This window comes from Pterocles gutturalis, unplaced genomic scaffold (genome assembly GCF_000699245.1).
Source record: "Pterocles gutturalis isolate BGI_N339 unplaced genomic scaffold, ASM69924v1 scaffold5040, whole genome shotgun sequence".
In the NCBI taxonomy this organism is placed as follows: Eukaryota; Metazoa; Chordata; class Aves; order Pterocliformes; family Pteroclidae; genus Pterocles; species Pterocles gutturalis.
The window spans coordinates 39,893-61,788 of record NW_010145753.1 but is presented as its reverse complement, the minus strand read 5'-3'; the positions used below and the strand labels follow the sequence as shown (position 1 = coordinate 61,788).

Sequence of the window (21,896 nt, the reverse complement as noted above, 5' to 3'; positions counted from 1 at the left end):
GGGAAAAAAAACCCCCCAAACAGCTAACAGCTTGATACACACCGTAAATAAAAAAAGTTATCCCAAAACTCACAGGTTTACCACTTCCAGACCACAGAATGATCCACAACGGGATCATGGTTGATATTTCCAAAGCTAAACCTAGAGTCAGCAAGCTTTCAACAGAAAAGGAAGGACAAAGCCTGCTGTCCTTTAGCACTGTGCGCTCCAGGAACAAAAGGGCCTCTTATTACACATCCACCACACCAGCGTGTTGGATGTTTTTGAGGTCTGGGATTTTTGCAGGTTGTTTTACAAATAGAACATATCTTAAAAAAAAAAAAATAAAAAAATAAAAAAATCAATCGCACACCACTGAGATGCATTTGAGAGTCCTGGAAAAGCATATGAGCATCTTACGCTGAACACAAAAATCACTCAGAAATATATCTTTGCAGATGCAGCCCACAGCTCAAGCTTGTTTGGTCTCAGCCTGTATCCTACCCCGCTTCTCCAGAAGTCAGCTGAGGGGTCACAGAGCAGTATTCAGAACCTTACCTACCACCTGCCGTTACTTCAAGCCACCATGAACATTTTCCGTCCTTTCCACACGGAACAGAACGCTACATTAGAAAAGCAGATCAAGTTCAAGACAAAGTTTTGGTTTTATAGACAAACCACTAACAGGTCATCTTGGAATGCGTGTTACAACACTTTTACTTTCAAAAGCAAAATCAATCTACAATCAGGTATTCACAGCAACAAACACACAGCTCAAAAATAACCAGGCAACATACACTCAGCTCCTTTTTCTAAACCTCCCCCCACCCCAGTCCATGGCAAAACACAGACTTGAAGAGCTAGAATTAAAAAAACCTCTGGCTGCAACCAAATGAAGAAAACCCTACATTTTGAGAGCTGGCTAGCCGAGTAATTAGCTGATCGCTAAGTGCTCTGCTTTGTCATTTCATTGATCTTCTTGGGCTCAGTCATTTTCTAACAGCTGGAAGAATTAACAGCTACTTCTACACAGAAGGAGGGTTTTAAACTGCACTGACAACTGGTACAAATGGCATTTCATAAGAGAAGTCATCCATTAAACACAGAACTTTAACTCAAAGGCATGGAAGACAAAGGACAAAGCACAGGGGTCTGCTGAATATCAGAGGGATATCACGACAAACTTCATCAATGCCTCGCCTTGTCGGGCTGCTCCAAAAAAAATGCAAATATTACAAAACAGTTTAACATATTGTATTTTAAAATTTTTAAAGGATCTCATGCCCCTTTCCCAGAGCTCAGCGCCATACACTAGCAAGACTGCGTCCCAGGGACGTACGCTGACAATACCTGCCATAAACATAAACTGCTTCGACTACGGGAGTTCACCTAGTCCAACATCCCATCTCAGACATATGGACAATTTAAGACACTTCAGAGTAAGGTTCAGGAAACCCCATAAACAGGCAATTAATAATAATAATATACCCACACAGGGAGCTTCTTCCTAACTGCAAGCAGTTAGTGGTTGGCTACGCCCTGAAGCATAAAGATTCATATCTGCATTAAAAACAGTAAATCTACAATGTAACAATTCAAATATTTATCATTTATATGCCTATCTTAATTCCCACTTAAAATAAGACTTTTCTCAACAGTATTTCTGGAAATCAAGGTTCACAGCTAATGATGTTTTCTGCATTGAAAGAAACCATGCAACTTTCAGTCGGCGCAGATCTCGCTGAGCCCTGTTACACATTATTAATCTGTTACGCAAGTGCTCGTAGAAATACGCCCCTAGACAACACACTCTTTAAGGCTGGTTTTGTAAGGTATTATCTGTGTTTACAAAGCATTTACATTACATTTACAAATTTTTACATAAATGAAAAAAATAAGAGTCATGGATTGGACTTGAAAACTAATGAAGGTACAGTCTAGCATTGGTTTTGCTTTCCAACCACAGCTGATAAAGATTGGCTGGACAACTCTCAGCAGAGTCAAAGAACTGTGAAACAAAAGAGCGTGCTGAATGCAACTTCTTCAAATATGTATTCATTTCCAAAAAGAGTTCTTGCTGTACGTCTAACGTGTTTTAGGTCAGCAAAGCATAAACTAGGAATTCTTGGTATGGGACCCTATATGGGTATTTACACATGAAAGCATGAATTTCCACATTTAAAACCTTTAAATTTCATTTCTGAAAAGTCTGTAAGTTTCAACATTGCTTAATAGATGTGAATGTATTTTTTAAAGTATTTTCAGGGGTGTGCATTTAGCCAATGAGACAGCTAAGATTTCCTGCTAATGTTCGCAACCTTTAAAAAAATGTCACAGTTCTAAAAACCTGTTTCGAAGCAGTCCATTATTTACCCAGAGATGCAACCAGATCTCATGACTCACTGCACAGTTTCGTTGTCTACTCTTAATTTTCCTCCTATACATACACAGCAGGAAGAAGTAGCTTTTCCCTCGCCTTCCTGCTTCATTTTAACTTTTCTTCCCTCAAGTAGTTTCCCTGTTCCTCCAGGCTCAGATCAGGGGTAAAGCTTGCTTTGAAAAGTCACTTCACTTACCTTGTCTCTGGATTATAGCCCAGGATGTAGAAAAATGAATCCACTCGGGCTTTAAACTCTCTAGCAGCAAATATGTCAGAGAAATGGGAGATGTTACACTTCCCTCTGAAAGAAAGAGGAAAAACGGTATTAGAATTCTATCCTGAGTAACAGCTGGTTTAATTAAGTGCCACTGCAATCTGTGTATAAGCCGCAGACATCCTTGTGTTCTCGTAAATGTCTAAAACATCATAAATACAAGCCTGTTGTAACAAATAACCATGCAGATTCTTCTTCCCATGGTGGGGGGGAAAAAAAAAAAATCAGTTACAATGTCTCAGATGGTGTTGTACAAACATTCATTAATTCTCATTCCCTCAGCACACAGATCTACGGAGCCCACATTTAATCAGACTAACGAACAATGTCCACGGTGGAAACACAACCCTGAACATGTCTTTATTTTCAAAGTTTTCACTGTCCTATTACAATCAGGTCTTTAAGGAAGGTTCAAAAGTTCTACTATTCATATTATTTGGTAAAGTCAGCTTTTTATTTAGAAAGCTACATAAAACTTCGGCTTAATAAGACTTTAAACAAAAAGCAAAGCTATGCTGTTTTTAGCGAGACTGCAATCCTAACAGTGCAAACTCCAAACCTACAGAAGTTTCTTCCTTCTACTCTCATAAAACACAAAGTCATTAAAAAAAAAAAAAAAGAAAGAAAAGAGGATTTATTAGCCTGTTCTACAACAGATTGTTAATATTTTTTTTTAATACAGTTTGTTGAAGTCATTATCCTTAAGGATGAGCACGAAGACTAGCTGTAAGAAGTTGCATCTCATTTCCTCAAGGGTTTGTTGGACTGTTAATGTTCAACAGCTGCTCGTGTTCTGTCACTCTGTGCACCGCGGTTTGCTGCTGCCAAGTAAACCAGATCAGAAGCAGGCAGAGACAAACAGGCCAGACAGCCAAAGAGTTAGTGCTTTTTACCTAAACCTGATTCAACGCAATCAACAAAGCACAAGATTTTGCTCTTTTTCAGTATGTCAAGGTTTCTGGCACTAATACAGATAGCATCTCTTCTCACCTATATTTACAGAACAGTATTTTTGCTGTTACAAATAAGCTGCTGTGGGGCTCATTTAACATTGTAAAAAGGTTTGCCAGTCTTGGTTAAAAATGAAAAGTGCTATTGGCACCAGTACACCAAGATGAATAATTATTTTGCCTGTAATAATACTGGATCTGCTTGCCCAGTCATTTAAGCAAAGCTTAAAAGCACTGCATACTGGAAAAACTGCACTGGAAAGCTGAAACACTAAGCTTGCTTCCCTTCCTAATCTTTCCACGGTAAAGCACTTCAGAAAGGCTTACCAACCAAGTCACCAAGAACTTTGCCTTGTAACCTGCCTTCCCTCTTTTTGGAAGGGGAGAAGAGGAGGTTATTTTTCACATTTGCTTGGTATACACACATATTCCATTTTTATCTTTTCTTTGAAGAAGAAAACAGAAAGGACGTAGAAGTTAAAATCCTCCCAGGGAAAATTCCACACACATAGTTCATTTGCTCTCTGTTTAAACAGAGTTCCAAAATTGGTTCCAATAAGACAGCCCGCCTCCTGCTAGCCTGTTTCTAAGCACGCCGATTTAAAATTGGAAGGTGACCTTCTGTAACTCAGAAAAGGCCCCGTGGAATTTCATGAGGTTATAGTACACCACCGGAATGTTACGAGTTGATAAAAAAGTCTAACATGTAAATCAAAGCCTTCTCCCTGCCCTTATACCAGAAGCTGCAGCTAGTTTGTCTTCTGCTAGTGGCTCCAGCAAAGTGACTCTGACAAAAAACGTCTCCATATGGTTCTAGTGAAACGCCATCTGAGCATTATTATCAGGGAGATTATTCAATTTGCATTTTGACAATATCCATGCACGTTTGGCATGTTGAAAATCTGCTGAAAAATAATGCCTCCCTGGTTCTATTTGAAAATATTTTTAAGTAAGGGTGTATCCCCTTCAGCCTACTCAAAGGTTAGCCACTGGGGTTAAAAACTTGGTGGGTAAAGAGAGCAGCAACCTCCAGGGAAGGGCCACAGCACAGAGAACAATCCTGGGTCCCATTACCTCCCGCCTGTACAGCTCCTTTTTAATGGAGCTCTCAGCTGAGCTGCAACAATGGCAAGTGCCTCAGAGCAAAAGCCTTCAACGCAATTTAATCAGGGCAGCATACTAACAGTCACTTTACTGGGAGACGCTATTGTTAACAGCGAAATCAAACACAGAGGAGGGAAGGGGAGTATTGCTGCAGGAACCAGCAACAACCTAAATTGCCAATGATGGGAAACAATATCTTCTGAGCAACATTGATTAATTGAGATTAAAATGAGATTGTTGAATTACAGCTCCTTTTGGAATGAGAGCAGATAACACAAGTTAATTACTGCAGGAGAGGAGGAGAAAGCTGAGCAGTATGCTAAGGATCCCCACACAAAACCAGAAAAAGCCCCTCTCTCTCTCAATAAGGTTTTTTCCTCATCCACCCCGAGCCACCGCACCACGTCCCTAGAACTTACCTGAGGGCAGCAGCATGGTAAGTGTCCACATAATCCGAAATGAAGAGCTCTCGATTCTTGATAACTGGGTCTGTAATAACAAGCTCTCGTCCAGAGTCTGCCAGAAAGCAAAAACAAAAAGAGAAAAAAAACCACCAACACATTAGCTGTAGTCTGAAAGCATTGATCATTGCCATTTTGCAGTATTTTTTACAGGTCAAAGTTTGAGAATGTTTCCTAGACACACACCCCTTGGTGTTAAGATGACAAACATTCTGATTGCTTACAGGGCTGTAAGGTACAGAAATTACACAATATCCACTTTTACAGATGAATTCTCCCTCGCCGTATCTAAAGAACTGCCTGAAGAAGAACAGCTTTGAGGGGTACTGGATGACACATCCTAGCCCCCGACCAGCAGAACTGGTCACTCCCAGGTGGAAGGAACCAGGCAAATGAATTTATCACTGACTTTTGGATTCTGGGATAAGGTTTAGGTTGTTTTGCATATTTCATCTCAAATCTTCAACAAAACCTTGACAGTACTAACTGCTTGGTGCTCTGGCTTGGAGATAAATATAGATATTCATGTTCCAATACAGAAAATTCTCAGTGGTAACAAAAACATTGAAAAACTACTTATTCCAAGATTTATTTATAATACCTTGGAAGAACACACAAAAATACTTCACATGCACAAGAGTGACATAAAAAAAGCATCCATGTTATCAAAAATGCTCGTTTTTGACACTGTGCCTATAATCCCATTGTTACTAATTTATTTGAAACTTCTAAGAGGAATGTTAGATTTGCGCAGCTTTTGCTAAAAGCACACACAAAATGTCCTTAATGCCTGCAAAAAGGAGAATATATGCTCAACTTTGTACTGTCATGCACCAAAAAGTTGCTGTGTTCCAAATTTCAAGCATCAACTTTTATCATCACAATTCACCTTGGAGTATCTTCAGAATTTTAACAGTTGCCTCAAGGAAATTTCCTGGTAAGAACAGAAGCAAATGTTATGTCTCCCCTAGAGGCAAGAGATAAATTACACTGGAATATGCACTAAAGTTTCTTCTGCTTCTATTAAACCCAAGATCACTCTTGTTTTTGCAAAAAGAAAAGGGGGAACTCAACTATGAGTGCTTCAGTTACATCACTTCCTTAATTATTAATCACAGTGAGTATTTATACGTGCAAGGTAGCATGACTGTAAAAATGCAGTTCACATAACACTATGGCAGAATCACAAAAAACAGAAGAGATTCACAATTTAAGACAAGTAGATCTTCAGCCAGTTAGGTATTAGTACACTGTCCAGAAGGCCTACAAAGGATCCAATGTTATTTTTCTTTTCTATTCTCTCTCAAGGCATTAGTATAACACAGCAGAGGATTTAAACCATACCTGCGATGCATCTGAGGATAGCTATGGTTACAGGACGTACGCTAGTTAGAACAAGGCAGGTAAGAAACACTCTCATCCATCTTCTAAAATCTTGTTTTCATCAACAGTCCTTGCTTCACACCCCTATGCAAAAGTGTTCTTGCTTTTCTGGGCTGTTAAAATGCAGAATACAAGTAAAGGAGGCCTTACCCTACAGAGCCCAACTTACCGTTCTCGTTGTGTCTGTCCTGAACCAAATGCTGATAGACTGAATCTGGGACTTCAGACTGGCGATAGTACCATTTGACATTCATAAGGAGGTGGTCCCGTTTACTCTGAAAAAGAAGGTCTGGAGGCATTACTAAAAAGGCAATCGGACCACATCTGACACAATCTTCTAAAGTATTTGTTTTCACACTGAAGAAAAACCTCAGGTAAGACCCAAAAGGGAGGAAAATATATTTCTACGACAATGAAAGAAGGGCAACGCGCTAACAATTCTAGACAGAGACAACAAGAACCCTGGGCATCATCACACAGTGCTATCTCTGGTTCTGACCAGCACATACTAATGCATTCACTCACAAAAACCCAACCCAAGAGAAGAAGAAGCAGGGATGAGGAAAGGACTGGAATGTTTGGCCTCATGCAGCATGATCTTAGTCTGCTAATTTCTACAAACAAGAAGTATTTATGGCCAAACACGGCAAAAAGAAAACCATTAGTAATCCAATTCAATGCAACCATTCTTAACAGCTGGAACCAAGAGATATCAGATTTTTTCCCCCAAGGGCAGATGGATCCAGACATAATTGGGGATGTTCTTTATTACACTCCTTTGCACAAAAGGACAGGATGCTGCACTTCAATCCCCATCATTATCAGCCCTGACTGCTCATGCACCTCACAGAACCAACAGCAAAATCCATACAAGCTATCTTCTCAAGTGCTCCCTTTTCATTTCAGAACGCAGCTCCCAGTTTCTTCCTTCTTAGAAGCATAAACAGCACTTTGAGAGAGAACGCTGAGATCAAGTTATTACAGACTCTGCTCCAGTTCCTCTTTGCAAGCCTCAGTAGTCAACGCTTTCCACTGCTCCCAAACACTTGAAGACCAGGGGAAGGCCCAGAGGGAATTAACATTCTTGTGGCATGAGGCAACTGCAAGCACAGCTTGTTTTTTCTGGACTCCCATTCTCTAGACCCTCCTAAGATTGCTCTTAAACACTCACATTTACAAGTCAAGTCCCAGGTTACTGGACCAGAAAGTTCACACCGTCCCTCCTGTCCACACCAGCCTGGCTGTTACAGTAATTTCCATCTTTTCTGCTTAATAAACAACATCCAAATCTTTCCATTACACGCACTTCTCGCAGCCTTTGATTAACGCCACGTGTAATTCTGCAAATAAACTGCCAGTGGCAGCATTGTGACGGAAAAAAGCCTGTTCGCTGATCCACCACCACCAGAAGCCCTCGGAATGCCTCAAAACCCATTCAAGAACATACTGAGCATATTTGTGCTGTACAGGAAAAACCTGAACCTACTTTTTTTTTTTTTCCTAAATAACACATCTGCAGTCAAAAGCAAAAACTTTGTCTAATGCATTAAAAAAAACCAAAAGGACAAAGTCTGAGGGGCAACACTGATTGCTGCTGCTTGCTGCTCAGAAAAGGTGTTTGGGGACTTTTTTTGTTCTGAAATAAAGTTCTGTGCATCGCTGCCTTTATGAATAGACTCTTAGAATACTGAAAAAAGAGCAAGGAAACGTTTTGTTACCCTCTTGCTCAGAGTTCATAAATCGTCTCAGTGCTAACAAGCACTGCATACAACAATGGGAAACACTAACCCAGCGTTTCTTTGCAAATTCTCTTTGCATGTCTCAGTTGAGAGGAAAAAGCCCCCCTCTTGTGTCACACACAAAGCCCCCAGAGCACACTCAGAAAGCATCGCTTCGTGGCACTAGAACTACTCACAATGTACGGACAGTTTACAACCAGCACCCAAAGCTAACGCTTCCATTTTCTGGGTTCATTCCACTTCAGTCGGGTGTCTTTCAAACAGCCCAACCTCACAGTGATCCTGCTACGAGGGGACAGTTTTGCAGAAAGAACTCTGACTGTGTGTGAAGATGATATCCTCTACGCATGCACACACTGGGATGATATAACACCACAAAGGGAAGGACCAAACCCGCCAGATGTTTGCATTGCCCTGGCATCACAGAGCTGGGAGGTCACGGCTTCGTTTCGCATCAGCCCAGGACTGTAAAGGAGATGGTGATGCAACCACTTCACTTCCCTGTCTCCGTTTCTCATTCTATCCGCGAATAGCACAGGGCTTTCAGCAGCACGGGGATGATGAGGCGGAGGTCAGCACTTACAGAGCACTCGATACACTTGGGTAGAAGGAATTAGTGGCTGGATGTGAGGTTTTTCCACTTGCTGCCGTTAAGAGACCACCTCATTCTCTCCCCTCCTCCCAAAAGACCCTCCCAGTTTGCCATTTGGTCAATGCAATGAGAAGTTTTTGCTTATTGCTGTCACTCTCCTGGAAGCTTCACTGCAAACGCCCAAGTTCCCCAATATGCATTAAAAAAAAGAAAAAAAGGAGCAGCAGGGGATTACACAGGATCTTATTAGGAACATGCACACAAGAGCACACAGGGAAGGCAGGCAAAGTATTTACTATGTTTTGCAGTATTTTATCACCTCATCACTCAGAAAACGCCACACTTTAGGGATGTATAACATCTACATCCAGTCCGGAGCTTTTTGCTAGTCCAAGCATTGTAATAAATGGGAAGTTATTCACTCCCCAGTCTAAAACTTCCTTCTCAGCCTCACAGAAGGCCTGAATTCTTCCCTTCACTGTGTTTTATTCCAGAGGTGAGCAGTTACTCCAAACAGTGAAAGAGAACAACAACATTTCCTCCCCTGAAATCAGATTCACAATCAGGGAGAACACGGGGAATGAGGCCGAATTTCAGGAGGCTGGCCGAATTGAGGAAGTTTTCAGGAAAATGATGAATTGCCCTACACCCAACCTGCCAGCGTGAATGGTGCCGACTCCTTCAGGCTGATCATGGGGGCGTTGGCAGAGGGGAAGATTAGTGAGAAAAAGAAATTACAGAGGTTTTCATAACACAGAAAAGTGGCTTTTCTTTCATTTCATTTCAGAAACAAAAATAACGTATCTTTAAAAACTCCAGAGAAAAAAAGGATGAAGGTAGAATTAGAACCAAAGCAGATAATAAAAACAGTAGACATCTGGTCTACTTCTTTTTAAAAGTGAACCTCTCCTTTAAAAGGGAAAAAAATAATCTTGCAGGTTCTCTTTCAGATGAGCGCACTGATTTCCACAGCATTAGTGACAATTCCGAGGTGCCCCTTGTCTCTTAGAGCACACTTGAAAACAGAGTCACTGCGCATCACAGTTCACATCTTCAGAGACTCCACGTTCTCCTCCCGGGTTACGACCAACCAAACCGTGCAAATGATCACAGATGCCCTGCAGATTCTCTCCGAGGGATTTAAGCAGTATCCTTCATTACATGCCCTATTTAGATACCACGTTAAATCACAGCTAGCTTGGGAAACAATGTACCAAACGCTGGGGATGACAGATGGGCACGCTGGAGCCAGGGAACAGCAGCTATTTCAGAGCAACAAACAGCAAAATAGAAACAAGGAAAAGAACATCTTTCTTTTCAATCATATTGTCAACAACAACATTTTTCTATCAGGAAAAAAAACCCATTAATTCCAAGCTAGCAAATTCTTTGTATTATTTTAAAAACATGCTAAATATTTTAACAGTCGCTCCACTGTTCAAAACCAACATCTCGTGTGCTGCAGCACAGAAGCTCTGGCCTCACAAAGCCAGTTCTCAAGTGGATGTTATATTTATTTTTCAACACTACATACTGACCCACCCCTTTGGGGCACTGTTTGTCCCCCAAAAAATATTATTTCATTTCACACAAACAGTTCCAGTTATGCTCCATGACACAGCATCAGCCTGACCCCAACGCAGGCGGTAGATGTGAGTTGCTCCAGTTGCTGGGCTCCCCCTCCCCAGCCCTTCCCTGCCATGCTGGATCGCTCCCCAGATCTCCGCTCCTCCTGCAGCAGTGTTTTCACACTTACTCCATTTTGACATTTATTAATACTCAAAGGAGAGGAAAAGAAAAATAAAGACTGGTCATACCAGATCCCTGGGGGGAGGGTGGGGGGGAACACAAATGAAATTATCACTAAATCAGGAGCTGGAGAGATACAGCAAGGATCTTTTTTCTTCCCACTCTGCAGTAGCACATGTAATTTCAAGTTCTCAGGATATCTTTTTGTAGGCTGTTTTCTAATTAAATAAGAAACCTGATCAGCTGTTCGTAAGCCAAGAAAACCCAGCTTAGAAACACAGAGGCTATTACTACAAACAAGCCTATTTCTGCAGCTTGATTATTTAATTCAGATGTACGCATATTAACATGTAATTACTTCTTGGAAACACAGAAGCATTGTCGAAAATGAGAGCTATCAGTACTCAGCAAGAAATAAAAACGTTAAATCAGAGCACTAAATACAGCAATGTGCAGATTAATCCCCTCTGCCCCTCCAACACAACAACCCAAGGCAGCAGCAGCAGCCGCCCTTCTGGTTCCTGTCCTCTTAACCCCAACCAACACAAAGCCTGCAACCTTTAAACCCGTTACTGTTATCTAATGACTATTCCATCTACAAGAGCTTTTCTAATAGAAACATGCCTTGATGGCTTATCTCAGCGCACAAGGCAGGCCACAAAGAACCGGCGGCTTGATTGAGCGCAGTAATGGAAGGCAGGAAATGAGAAGGCTTGGTTAAGCCGCGGATAATCGATCAGTGTATTCAATGAAGTGTGAGCTGAGCTGGGAATAAGCTGCCTGGGGTATCAAATATTGCTATTTCCAGGGTAAAGTCCCATTTCTGTGATCTATGTAGGAGAAAGCATAATTTATTGACAAAACAATACAGGGTTTTTTTCACAATGTCTTGCTCTTGACATTTTGTGATTGTTTACGGCAAGAATTTCTCTGGTGTCCTTTTTAGTCACAAGTTTAACAAAAGCAACTCCTTCTGGAATTCACGCAATCATCTCAGTGTGCTGAAATTAATTCAGTCTTGTGTACAAATAACTCAGAGATGCCAAACAAGCATCACGCTCACCTTCTCCTGAATTTCAAACTTTTACACTCAGATGCACACAAACACTCATCCACCTTCCTGGACGCACCAGTCCTGGAGACTGCACAAGAAACACAGCCCTTCGGCGCAGAGCTGCTCTTCGCTGAGGATATTATTTCTTCTAGATCTCTACTACACTTCCTACAACTTCTGAAGCAAAACTGTGAACAAGAGCAAACATTAGACAGTATAGACAGGATATTTGTAGACAGATTTGCTTCCTACATAAGGAGAGTGGAAAACATACAAGTCCCATCAGTGGGAGGGGTCCCTGACCACCGCAGGGGGGTGGGACTCCGAGATCTTTAAGGTCCCTACCAACCCAAACCATTCTATATGATATGAAATCGTCAACACACCTGTACATCTCAGCCTACATACACATATGCCAGTATAAAAGAACAATCTGTTTGCCTACACTTTTAAACAATCGCAAAACATGGCCAAAATCGGTCTTCAATCATCACACAAGGTTGTGTTTTGTGTGTTGAGGGGTGATGGCCAGATAGCCAAAATCTCAGAATCCAGCTATCAAGGCTCAAGTCTTTTTAAAAGCCCTAGGTGATGCGCTACTTATCCGCATGTTAATTCACAGTAGCTGCCATATGTTGTCTCCTGGTGTGGGTGGTTTGGCATTATAGTCGCTAGACTGTCTTAAAAAATACAGTCTTCAGCTCACCAGAACTGTACTATCAGAACTTGCTACACTGCCATTTCATGAACAGGAGATGTCCTGGTGGGATAGCTGCTATAGGCACAAGGCGAGAGCCCTAGCCAACCAAGAATAATTATGGTAACTGAAAACGAGGGAAAGATCCATCAGAAATTGCAACAAACGGCCCTAACAGACTGCGTGAACTTCAGTGAGTCCAACAGGAACGCCCATCTCATAAGGATACAGATTAGTGTTGAGTTTCATTGTGCTTCAACTGGATGCACTTCTAAGACAAGGCTCAACAAATGGAGCTCAATGCATTTGTCTCTTCCCTCTGTCTGCTCCTCATAGCCCTGCCTTCCCCTCCTTTTACCAAAAATCAGCTAATATGGAATAGATGTTACCTACCAGCTCTTATTTAGTGTCACTCATAAATCTCCCCTGGCCCTCAATTTCTGCTTTCCAGATGTCCAAAACATCCTGAAATAATTACGCCAAAAATCAGCCTCGGTCACCCCAGAGTTGCTATGCTATAATTCAAGCTAAGATGCAACCAGGATCTACACCCAGCTTCGTCAGCAGACATTCCCAGTAAAACCAGTATGATGTCTCTCGCAGACACCCCAACTACCCACCCACCCACGTGGGGAAGCGATTGCAGGTCTAGAGGTTACAGCTCCCTTGGGGTCTCCAGGTGGGAGGCGTTCCACATGAGCACCTCACTAATTAGCCAAATATCACTCCATGGGAATGGCATCAAGGAAGAGAGCTTTGCATTCCTAAAACTGCACTTTAGAGACACGATATCCCCTCCAACATACTGATAACTGCTTCATCCTCAAAGAGCTGGTAACTCTCAGCTAGAATCAGATCTGGGTAACAAACTCCTTCAGACACCTCGATTCCCTTCTTCTGCTACCATCCTCTCACTGTTTTCAAAACCGTGTCCTCTACTTATTTGCTTCCCAATGAACTCCCAAGGGGTGTGTGTCAGCAATTCCCCTTGACACCGAGAGACTGACATTATGCGGAACGCCAACAATAGGGTATCAATCCGTGAATGAGGCACCGTATGAAAGAAACACAAGGAACAAATGAAAATACCATCAGGCCAACAGTCGTTCCTTTCCAGGACCAAAGCCCATATGGAACAATAGCCTTAACAAGACATGTGCCATGAGCCAAATAAAAATTAAGCCTGCATTTTTCTGAATCATAACAAATTGTAAAAAGCAACTGTGATAAAGCCAACTGGAATGGAGTGCTTAGGCTTTACCAATTCTGTTAAAGTACAGACAACTATTTAAAATCTTATTCTTGGACAGTGTTTCTAAAAGGCATAGGGCCATCACTTGAAAATGAAGCTACAAGCGCATCGGCCATCTGTCAAAGCAGAACAGGTTCCAATACAGTCAACTTCTAACCAGCCTTTGGTACCCAGGCTCTGGGGACTCCTCTCCAAAATCACAAAAGCATCCATCTTTTTTTCGTTCCTTTGGAATTCCACTCATACTCAATGCCCCAGAAAATGTGGTCAACCAGCAACTGACATCATCTTCTCTGTTTTTAAGAAGATTACAAAATAAGCCAGTTGGTACCAAACAAGAAACTACTCTATGCAGTCTTTGCCCAAGTTATTTGTGTTTTCTCCCCAAACTCCCAAGGCAATTTCCTCCTTACCTACAACACTCAAAATTAATCCCATCTTCCTTACTTTTAGCTGGTGGTGACACTACGAACAGCACATTTACATCCCACAATACATCAAATATCAGATAGCAAACACATCTTCATTCATAAGCTTTCAACTTCTGAGCAATCCAGAAACCAGAATTGAGCACAGCCTCATTCGAGCTTTCAAGGAGAAAAAGAACATTACTCCTTTCAAGCAATGACCATAAGAGATTTCTGTATTTAAAACAAACTACAGTATTTATTCCATAAACTTTTTCAGCTTTGCTAGAAACAAAGCAGCTTACTGTGCCAAGATCTAGCACATCACCTGAAGTACAATACCCCTAAAATTTCCGTGTAATTCTAAATGACAAAAGATAATTTCGACTTGTAAAAAAAAGCAGTTATGCTTAAAAACTGTCTGGCTTAAAATAAAACTATCAAAAGATCTTTCACGAAGGTTATGGGTCATTGCTTACTACCTCATTTAATCCCTTTGTGGTATCTTTCTGCTCCCTTTCCCTTTTATGTTCTCTGAATCCCATCTGTGGTTCATGGTGTCAGTTATGCTGAGCAGAGGCGTAAAGTAACCACGCTATTACCGTGTACAGCTACCCACGAACCAGCCTGTTTAATTATAGCTGTCAGGGCTACAAGACAGCGTGTCCACCCATTTTACCCCCTGTGAAAGCTCCTGTGCCACAAAAAGCTTTCCCCAATCGACTGCTCCCTTGCTGGGGAAAGCAAGCAGCCGCCTGCGCAGTGGATCCCCGTGGGCTCAGCGGGTGTGGATCTGATGAAACGTGGGCACATGAACTCCGTGCTGCATCCAGAGGCCCCCGAGGAACGGGGAGCGCAGGTGCACACCGTGGCTGTGGGCAGTCCGTTGGGTCCATCCGGGTTTACTGTTTCGGTTTGAGCAAGCCACACCTCCACACGATACCCGCGTAACCCTGCAGGTGCTCCTGGTGAAGATTCTTCCCAACACACACACCGGATGCATTTCCATACGCACACGTGTAGAGCTCCGGTGTCCCCACATCACAGCCGCAGCAGCCGAGATGCCACATCTCAGCCATCATTTCTACCAGGACCACAAAAACCCTGCACAAGACATGAACAGGGTGAGGATTCATTCACAGGCTACAATTAAAATCACGGCTAGAGAAAGCAATAAGCACTATTTTTGATCACAGCATCTCTCTTCACGTCTACTGCTTACACAAACTCCACTTTGATGACAGAGGATGCCTTTCCCACAGCAGCAAACTGGGCAGCCAGGTGCTGACACCGTACCGCCAGCGACCCTCCGGAACAGCCGGGCCGATGGGATTCCTATTGCTGCGCCGCACACCGTAGCTAGCGCACAGCAAACACACCCTCCGTCAGGCACAATAAGCAAACAGTTACCTAACAACTAATGGTATTACAAACGCATTTAACTGATCATTGAATGCATGCTCTGGTAATTAAATTCCATTAAGGTTTTTAAGCATTATCCTAAAGAAATGCAACACTGAAATGAAGATACCGCTCAGACTGCGCCTGACATTTGCCATTAAATGTCATTTACAGTATATAGCTCGGATGTAATTGCTGAGCACCACCAGCCGCAGTATTTATCACCTCTATTAAAACAAGCAGCACACAGCGAAGCCATCATACACAGCTTAAATAGATTTCTCACCTTTTAAATATCAAGAGGCCACATTTTCTTTAACATCTCACTAAGCGGTTCACCTTTTAACAAAGAGCTGCAAGGATAAAACAATCAGGAGACAGTTTGCTCTGCAAACCCAGCCCAGAGTTTGAACAGTCATATGGCTGTTAAAATATCACCTAATAGCCAGGGGAATTTTATGACAGGAAAAATCAAAGCACCTCTGCAAGCCGGCCTGCTCTACTAGCAAGCTGGGTTTAAAATTATAAAAAGAAAAAAGAAAAGGACAAAAAAAAAAATAAAAGGCTGATCAGCCAGATCCTATGACTTGGCTATTTCACGACATAATCAAATGCTGTTCAGACAAGGAAATAAATCGTATTTGGAAAATAAAAGCCTGGAAAGTAAATGTTTCCTTGTGCAGCTTCCCAGAGGATGTAAGCATTTGCTTACAAGATGGTCAGTTATCACATCCTCTAAAAAACCACCCTTAGCAAATTGTGTCCTAGAAAAAGCTAACACTTTAAACCAGGGCAAAAAAGGCATTTTCTACACATGTATTCATATCAGACATTAGCTGATAAACAGAGTCATGACACAGTCTTAATAAAAATAATCCTGTCAGTAATTAATGTGAAAGAAGCCAGAGCAGCTAATCAAAAAAACAAAACAGCAGTCTTTAAAAAATGCCAAGTTGTAGAAGACAGGAGTGTATCTTACTGTGCAGGGAATTTCTAATGCAGATTGTTGCTGTCTGCCATGATACCAATAGCTAGAATTAGCAACACTAGACTTGATATTTTTATTTTGTATTTATATGTAAATCAGTACTAAATAAATATACCCCAAACCAGGTCCACGGGCTGCAATCTAATCTAAACCTGCAGATTGGAAAGATGGCCTCCATTCATCTGGAAATAGTTAGCTATTGAAAATGCTAAATTCAGAAATAACTACACTGGAGAATCAAATATAGCATTTACCTGCTATAAAAGAGAAATGCTGCAAGGAAAAGTTGAGAGAGAGGTACAAAGACAAAAAAAACCCCTTTTCTCAGGTGCTGCAAGTCACGCGTGAACGTACAGACAACTCAGGTGAACCCCAAGAAGTACTGAAATAAAGATGTATCGCTTATAAACACGTAGTACACCTAGCAGGGCCACCATCTGCACTCGCATCTGAGACTAAAGCACGCACAGAGAGCCAAGCTAATACACGATCCTAAGGCTAATCATTTGTCTTGGGCAATATCATCATCACAGCACTGCAACCTGCAAATGCAGCTCCTAACAGCTTCCATTTAAAAAGGCAAGGTGTTCTTTCAGTCAGAGATCCAGCAGCAGAATGCTTTGAGACCAGCTACTAGTGCCGTACACCACTCAGTCTGCCTGCAGAACGCAAATTCATTTTCCTTATTAGAGGCGCTGGATGGAACCCATCTTTGCCAGATTCAAATGCTCTTGACTCAGAAATCATTGTGTATTGTTTCGGAAAGTTTATACCTTTCCCATCGTCCTGGGCACAAGGATTTATATGAAGCTTATCACCATAGCCAATTTTTTTTTTTAACAGACTTACTGAAAACAACAGGACATCTGATTAAGAATTCTGTGTTCAGTCATTACCTATGATTGCAGAAACTGGCAGAGTACCTTACAGGAAAAAAAAAAAATATCATACAGCAAACCAAAACATCCGAACCAAGTTACTAAAACTTAAAAAGGAAATTTGTGTAAAATCTAATTTGATTGTTTCAGGGATAGTTCATTATTTAGATTACTTTCCTTTTACCAAATACAATTTTCTCTGCTTGACTTTAAAATTGTTTTTAAAATCACCACGAGCTTGGTTCTTCAGCCTGCTCACCAGGAGTCTCACCTGGAGAAAAAAAAAGTGTTTGAGATGAGGCAACAAAACTAGGGGCTGTGCCTCTCTGCTGCGTGTGTCAGGAGGAAAACCCCACCTCAATCCATCTCCAAGCACACATTTGAGAAGCTTGTGCCATCTCTCTGACCTTTGCTTCTACACAGCTCAGTATTTGACTGAGAACAGGCACAGCCCAGGTGCTCTAACGCTTTGAAAGCTGTGAAAATGCTGCCAGGCTGGACGGGACCTCCAGTATCACTGGGAACTGGAGGGGAAGAAAGAAGAGAAAGAGAGCCCTGGCGCCCCGGGAGCCTGACTCCGAGAGGTGTGGAGCTACCTGATATTACCTGACCAAGGTGAAATAAAACATTCATGCACCGGCACAAGCAACACTGACAAATCCATTTCCCAACACTTAATGTAAACTAGAGCACTTGCCCTACAAGGGCTTTCCAATGAGTAAAGTAATAAATGAATCTTTAATATAACGCCATATTAGCTCAAATTTAAATATTTACTATGCAGTTAGTGTGTTTCAAACGCAGGCATGCTCCAGATGCTCGCCCAGCTGTTTATTTTCCTGGCCCAATATCTTCAGTGACAAAACAGCACCTTTGGCTTAATCACCCGCCACATTCAGCATCCAAAGGCGAAACCCCAGCTCCAGCTCCTGCGTTAGTCCCCTCTGGCAGCAGGACCAAATTTCTTACAAATTTGCCTCTGCTAATGCAGGGAAGCACTCAATCACAGTCTGTACGAGCGATAATAATCTCCTTTGATCATGAGCACAGCACGGGGAGCAAGAATTCTGAGGTTTGTGAACGATTTTGTAATACAAACATGCGAAACACTACAACACATCACAACCAGAAAACTAACGCCAAATAGCAGCCTCCTTTTTTGAAAACATATTTCTCAACCTTTTCAGCAACAGACATTCTGAAAAGCATCCAAGGGAATACCTTTCAGCAGATTTCTGGGCACACATTGTGTGATATTTTATATTATGTACCTTCTGCCTCACTAGGTCCTAAGGTTCAGAAATATCAAAGCACCCAATTGCTTTTTTTTTTTTTTTCCTTTAAACGTGAAGAATATGAAAGCACACACTGAAGCTGGTCCTTGTTAGCAGGCCCATTTTCATCTCTTTAAACTCAAAGAGAGCAATTCCCTTGAAAACTGTCACAGCATTTTCGCAATCCATAAAGAGGAAGTTCAACAGCCTTAGGTCACTAATCATAACTACAGTAGATACAGAGCATAAATTATGTCCTTCTATTTCACAGTAGTGAATCATGTATATTCTTTTATCTTAATTACTTGATTCTTTCCATAAATCAAATATTCCAGACGTGTTTGTACCCAGTAGGGTACAAACAGCTGTGGCCCCTTTCTCTAAAGGAATATTCCCAACATTAACGTTCCATCTCCTTCCTGCAAGGTTATGTGCAAACCCCACCGTAACCATTCCCTCCCATTTTCTTTCTCTCTATACAACAAGCACACAGGTGCCACATTTTTTGCTGTTCCTACTGCAGTGACTCATGAACAAATTGGTAAAGCTGTCAAGTGGCCTCACCTCTAGAATCTTTTCCATATAGGAAAGCAGCATGGTGGAGATGAAGTTGTGTGTATTTTCTACCCCAGCATTTCTTAGGTACTTAACACAGTTTACAAAGATGCTTATTACACTGAGTCACAAACAGGTGACACAGACTTCCTGGGATGTTCAGCCACTGTAAAGCACTAGGTTAGCTGTCCCAGCAAAATTCAGATATGGAGCATGAAAGAGCAAGTGCAAGCGCCTCGGTGGCATTGGGTTATTTGTAAAAAGTCCCTCTGAATGAGACATCCACCGGAATTCCCCAACTGCAAACCACACAGAAGGGATGAATCTTTTTCCCCCCCAGTCATCAGTGTGAGACATGGCCAGCAACAGCTCCTTTAAAATTTTATAGTGGATCCTTACATTTAGATGGATTTCTGCTTTGTATTTTATACCGTAATTACAACTGGTATTTTGCTATTTTAAAAAGGATGTTGTAAAAATAAAAGGGAACCAAGAGTTTGTTGTTTTATACAGCATTCCTTACATGAGATATATTAACAGGACATACAAGTGGATGGAACAAGAATTGCTTTGCAGAACAACACAGCTTGTGTATTTTCTAAAAGGAAAGAGTTCAAATAAACTTCAAGATTTCCTTAGCACAAGTCCATTTGTTTTAATAACTTTGCATTGCTTTTAGCCTTAAAACGTGCCAAGAAACAAGACACTGAAAGAAGTAATATTTTAAAAACCACAGAAGTTCTGCTTAGAAAGCAGAGCAGGATACTTACGCACTACTACTAATTTAATTAAAGAGTTATTTTCCTTTTAAATACCCTCTAATGGCCCAAAACGAACTCCGGCTGATTTAAAATCAATCACTTTAATCAAAATTACAAGTTCAAATTCTCCATGGATTAGTGTTCAGTGACTACAGAGCCAAAAATGCACATCCATCACATCCGTACTTCTGACTTGCTCCAAGTCCCGAGCAGGGAAAAGCCCTGGTTATCTCACTGCCACCCAGCAGGGGAATCCCCGGCGCAGAGCCAGGCAGCCAGCCAGCCCCTAAGCCCCAATTCTGCTCTCGAAACAGGCCCGAGGTAGCACACAGACCTCATGCCTGCCTTTCTGAAAAAAGAATTTGCAGAAGATCTGAAGCTCGATGAGACAGTCACAAGGTGGAGCTGACTTGGAGCACGTTCCTCGGTGGCTCAGTTGGTGTCTCCGCTGAAGAAAGAGGGGAGATGTGTTCCTGCCACTCCGACACAGAGCGCGTCCCAGGTATTCAGAGAGCATCCGTACTATTTTCCTGTCCACATGGCAGCGGTTTTGTACCTCTCACCAGCAGCCTGCTAGAACAGACATCCTTCCTAGTTTTTTTTAATGTACAGGAAATCAACGTCTTTTGACACAGTGTGGTGTACCAACCTCAAACTTACCCAAGCCAGAGGGTACAAGACAGACAGCATCGCTCTTACGACAGTTCTGGAGCTACAGGAACACAACACCGCCCCATCATCACTGCCTTGAAGAGCGATACGAAGCAACCAGGACACCCAGCAAAAGGCAAGCAAGCCAACGGTGAGGGAGGGGCCACACTAAAATTTAGTGACCACAGTGACACTTCACATTCCTTAAGGAAAACCATTTTGAAAGGGGGAAAACAAATTTCTTTAATGAATAATCTTCACCGGCTTATGAAGCATGACAATGTATCTTTGGAGACTTCGCACAGACACCAGAAATCTGACAGTGCTCAAGTACCCCCGAATGACCAGAGAGAAAATTTCAACTTCGATAATCCTAAAGGTCAGGAGCATTATTAAACATGACAGATACCCTCACTATCCAACACTAGAGGACACGGCTAAATTTATTCTAACTCCATTTGCTCTTGCTACATGTGAAGCAGCTAACGTACCATTCAATATTTTTTTTTCCCCTAAACACTAGAAATAACATTTTTTTTTCTCTCCATATTTTCAAATTGACAACTGCTGATTTATCTAGCAGACAATTTCTCAATATCAGGTGTAGCTGGTTTGCTTTGTAAAGTAGGAGGAACCAAGCCAGTAAAAAAAGTACACGACCATGACAAAGGGACTAAAAACCCCCTAAAAACAGGGGCAAGTCAAATAGACAGGGGATGTTAATAAATTCTATGGTTCCGAGGGGCAAGTCAAATAGACAGGGGATGTTAGTAAATTCTATGCTTCCAGCATCTACAACCAAACCACTGCTATTAACCATGTTCTCACGTACAAATGACTAGCCACACATGTCCCTCTCGATAACAGAGTATGGGCAAAGCAATCCCGCTTACACCCCACAGCCACGAGTGCTACACTCTGGGTTTTCCCTGTTTGCTCAATAGCTGTCTTGGCTCTCAGTCAGACGGTGGGGGTGGGTGGTGTTGATGGAATTTGTATCAATTGTGCATCCCGCTTTCCCTTTTATAAAATTAGGAAAAACAACACAATAGCAATTTTGCAAAAATAAGCATGGGATTTCACATCCAGTCCTATTTTTGTCCCCCTGCAATTCTTAGAATTCCCTTCGCTGTTTTCTACAGAACTTGGCTCTCAAAATAAAACAGCTTTACAATGAAGGGGAGCGATTTTCTGATCTCAAACAAGCTGACAAGCACCATCAGCTCACATTAAGGCACTGCCCGCCATGTTATCTCTTTTGGACTGTGTACATAATGTGGTGCACACACAGACAAGCATCTCGCCACCGGCAGCGGCGCAGGATGTTCAAACAGCTCTGCTGCTACGTGAGGGGCTTCAGCAGCTCC

The 21,896-nt window shown here is 41.9% G+C and overlaps 1 protein-coding gene across 1 annotated transcript in view; it reads right to left on the bottom strand.

The window, feature by feature from the left end:
- The window catches only part of LOC104470525 (arginine-glutamic acid dipeptide repeats protein-like), a gene marked incomplete at its 3' end in the record, with an annotated part of 70,471 nt that overhangs the window by 26,175 nt on the left and 22,400 nt on the right, over positions 1-21,896 (bottom strand). Inside the window, exons 3-5 of the mRNA XM_010085480.1 lie at positions 6,701-6,806; positions 5,107-5,203; positions 2,556-2,660 (exon numbers count right to left, since the gene is read on the bottom strand). Of these exons, the coding sequence (XP_010083782.1) occupies positions 2,556-2,660; positions 5,107-5,203; positions 6,701-6,806 (308 nt within the window). The remainder of the gene's footprint in view (positions 1-2,555; positions 2,661-5,106; positions 5,204-6,700; positions 6,807-21,896) is intronic.